The 2,664-nt window shown below is 35.5% G+C and overlaps 1 protein-coding gene across 1 annotated transcript; it reads left to right on the top strand.

Annotated features, from left to right (window-relative positions):
- The first annotated feature begins 1,053 nt into the window (after positions 1-1,053).
- Positions 1,054-2,424, top strand: LOC132932583 (uncharacterized). Its single transcript, XM_060998962.1, has one exon. It carries the CDS (start codon positions 1,054-1,056, stop codon positions 2,422-2,424), a length of 1,371 nt encoding a protein of 456 aa, XP_060854945.1.
- The last annotated feature ends 240 nt before the right edge of the window (positions 2,425-2,664 follow it).

The raw sequence follows: 2,664 nt of genomic DNA on the forward strand, positions 1-2,664 counted from the left end.
AAAAATCTGTTTAATTTTACTTTTATTTTGAGCGGACCATGAGCCAGAATAAAGGTCGAGTATCGTGGGATGGTTCTGTTTTATATACTGTTCTTCGAGAATATCAAAAAAGTGTATTAAAACTGATCCAATCTTCATAACATTTATATAAGTAGCAATTCTCTTTACTCCTGTGATTTTCTGATATTATAATATAAGTAAGGTTTTAGACCAATGCTTGCCTACTATCAAATGTATTTTACGCCACTGTACTGTATTATACCGAATACAACCTTGCACCACCGTAAATTATCAAACATTGTACACGATGTTATAAAACCTTTGTTGGTTAAAAAAAAAAAATGGCTAGAAGGTCTGGGAACATTTTAAAAACACATAATATTGTTATACTCCATTGGATTAATCACTCACATCACCAGTCTACTGGGTGTACACCATATCAAATACTGTTTGGACAAGAACCTGATACCAAAATCACGCCAAACATTCAATTTCCAGACTACGACTGTTCAATCAACGATGAACCAGTGATCGAGATCGTAAGAAGAAGATTACGCACTAAGGCTGAAAGCAGAAACAAAACCAAAGATCAGCGGAAGAAGTTTCAACAGTATCAAGTTGGTCAAAAGGTACTATAGTACGCGAGGCGAAAAGTGAGCCGCGATCGTTGCGCGTCAAGCGGTCATTTTTTCTGGTTTCAGGGGTTCTACGTTTGTGTGCAATGGAAACAGCTGGCGCGCATTTTAAAAACGGCAGGTGGTAATTTATTGTACAATTGATTGTATTTTGGAGACCAATTTATTTTCTTTTAGCAGTAGGGGGTAGTGCTGCAGCTGTTGCATACCACAATATTTTGTTAAGGTTTGGTTAGTCATTCGACATTCGAGATACGAATTTACACGTGTTTTTATTCGTTTATTATCTACGTTTGTAATCATATTTCCCGCGTTCTTACATGGTTGGTTTTTAAAGTGCGCGCTTTTAAAGTTTGAATGTTAATAGTATTTTTAATTATTTCTTTAATAATTACTCGTATACAAAAATAGTTTTAAAATGGCATATCAAGACACACATTCTCAAACGAAGAAAGTTATTTTTCATGTTTATAATTATTTCAAAACATTGGCTGGTGACAAAGGTAAGCCAGAAATTAGTAATTTTTTTCGTCAAACTCGTGAAATGACTGCTGAAGCGTGTGGCGTAAGTCTTGCTTGTGTTAAACGAGTTTGTGCTGAAGGGAAAAAAATGACTGTGGGTGAAAATCAACTAGCTGCCGAACCTTCTTCATTTAAGTCTCCAAGGAAATCTTATAAACGTGCCAAACCTATGACCAACTTAGACGATTTTGACAATGAAGTTGTCAGAAGAACAGTTCATAGTTTTTATGATAATGGTCAGTATCCAACTAGTGCAAAAATATTGAGAGCGTTGCATGAAAAAATTAATTATTCGGGTTCACAATGGTCCGTGCGACATATTTTGCGTAGTTTAAATTTCAAATACAAAAAATGTAATGATGGGCGTAAATTTCTAATGGAAAGAAATGATATTATTTGTTCTCGGGTTAAGTTTTTGAGAAAAATGAACGAGTTCAGACGTAATAACGATACAAGGCCAATAGTTTACTTAGACGAAACATGGGTAAACCAAAATCATACGCGAGGACACATATGGCAAAACTCCGACAACACCGAAGGATTAAAAGTACCTATTGGAAAGGGCGGTCGGCTTATTGTGTGTCATGCTGGGTCACCTTCATTTGGTTTTGTCAAAAATTCAAAACTGGTTTTTCGTTGCAAGTCGGGATCGCAGGCAGACTATCATTCTCAAATGAACGCCACCATTTTTCAAAAATGGTTTATAGATATGTTGGGCAATTTAGAAGAACCTTGTATAATTGTAATGGACAATGCCTCATACCATTCTACCTTAACAGAAGAATATCCTAAGGCAAATACTCGAAAGGCAGATGTACAAAAATGGTTACAAGACAAATCTGTAGACTTTTCTCCAGTAGAGACATTAAGCGAACTACGGGAAAAAGTCAAATTGACGATTCCAAAAGAAAAAAAATATAAATTGGACGAAATTGCACTTCAAATGGGCCATGAAGTGGTAAGACTTCCTCCTTACCACTGCCAATATAACCCAATCGAATTAATCTGGGCGCAAGTTAAGGGTAAAGTCGCGGAAAAAAATAACACCTTCAAAATGGCAGATATAGAAGTGTTAGTAAATAGTGCTTTAGATGCAGTCACAGCAGAAGATTGGGCAAAATGTGGCGACCACTGCGATAAAATTCAAGAAGACGATTTGGTGAAAGAAGGATTAAGAGATGAAATTTTGGAGCCTATTATAATGACAATTAATCCCGGCGACAGTTCTACTGACGAAGACGATGATGAAGACGATATGATTAATTAAAAAAAAATGTATTATAATATGTATTAATCGTGTTATTTGTATTTTATGTATTACTTGTGTTATTTGTATTTTATTTTTATTTTTTATTATAATTTATTAAAAAAATCTACATTACGTCGTTTGAAATTACTTTATAGGCGGGAAAACAGTAAGAATAGGCGGAGTAACCCTGACGAAAAATAGCCGCTTGGCGCGCGACGATCGCGGCTCACTTTTCGCCTCGCGTACTATAGTGAAAGA

Source organism: Metopolophium dirhodum, chromosome 1 (genome assembly GCF_019925205.1).
Source record: "Metopolophium dirhodum isolate CAU chromosome 1, ASM1992520v1, whole genome shotgun sequence".
Taxonomy (NCBI): domain Eukaryota; kingdom Metazoa; phylum Arthropoda; class Insecta; order Hemiptera; family Aphididae; genus Metopolophium; species Metopolophium dirhodum.

What these genes read in the sequence shown, in the direction of transcription:
- LOC132932583 (XM_060998962.1), top strand. Translation starts at nt 1,054, where the DNA reads ATGGCATATCAAGACACACATTCTCAAACGAAGAAAGTTATTTTTCAT.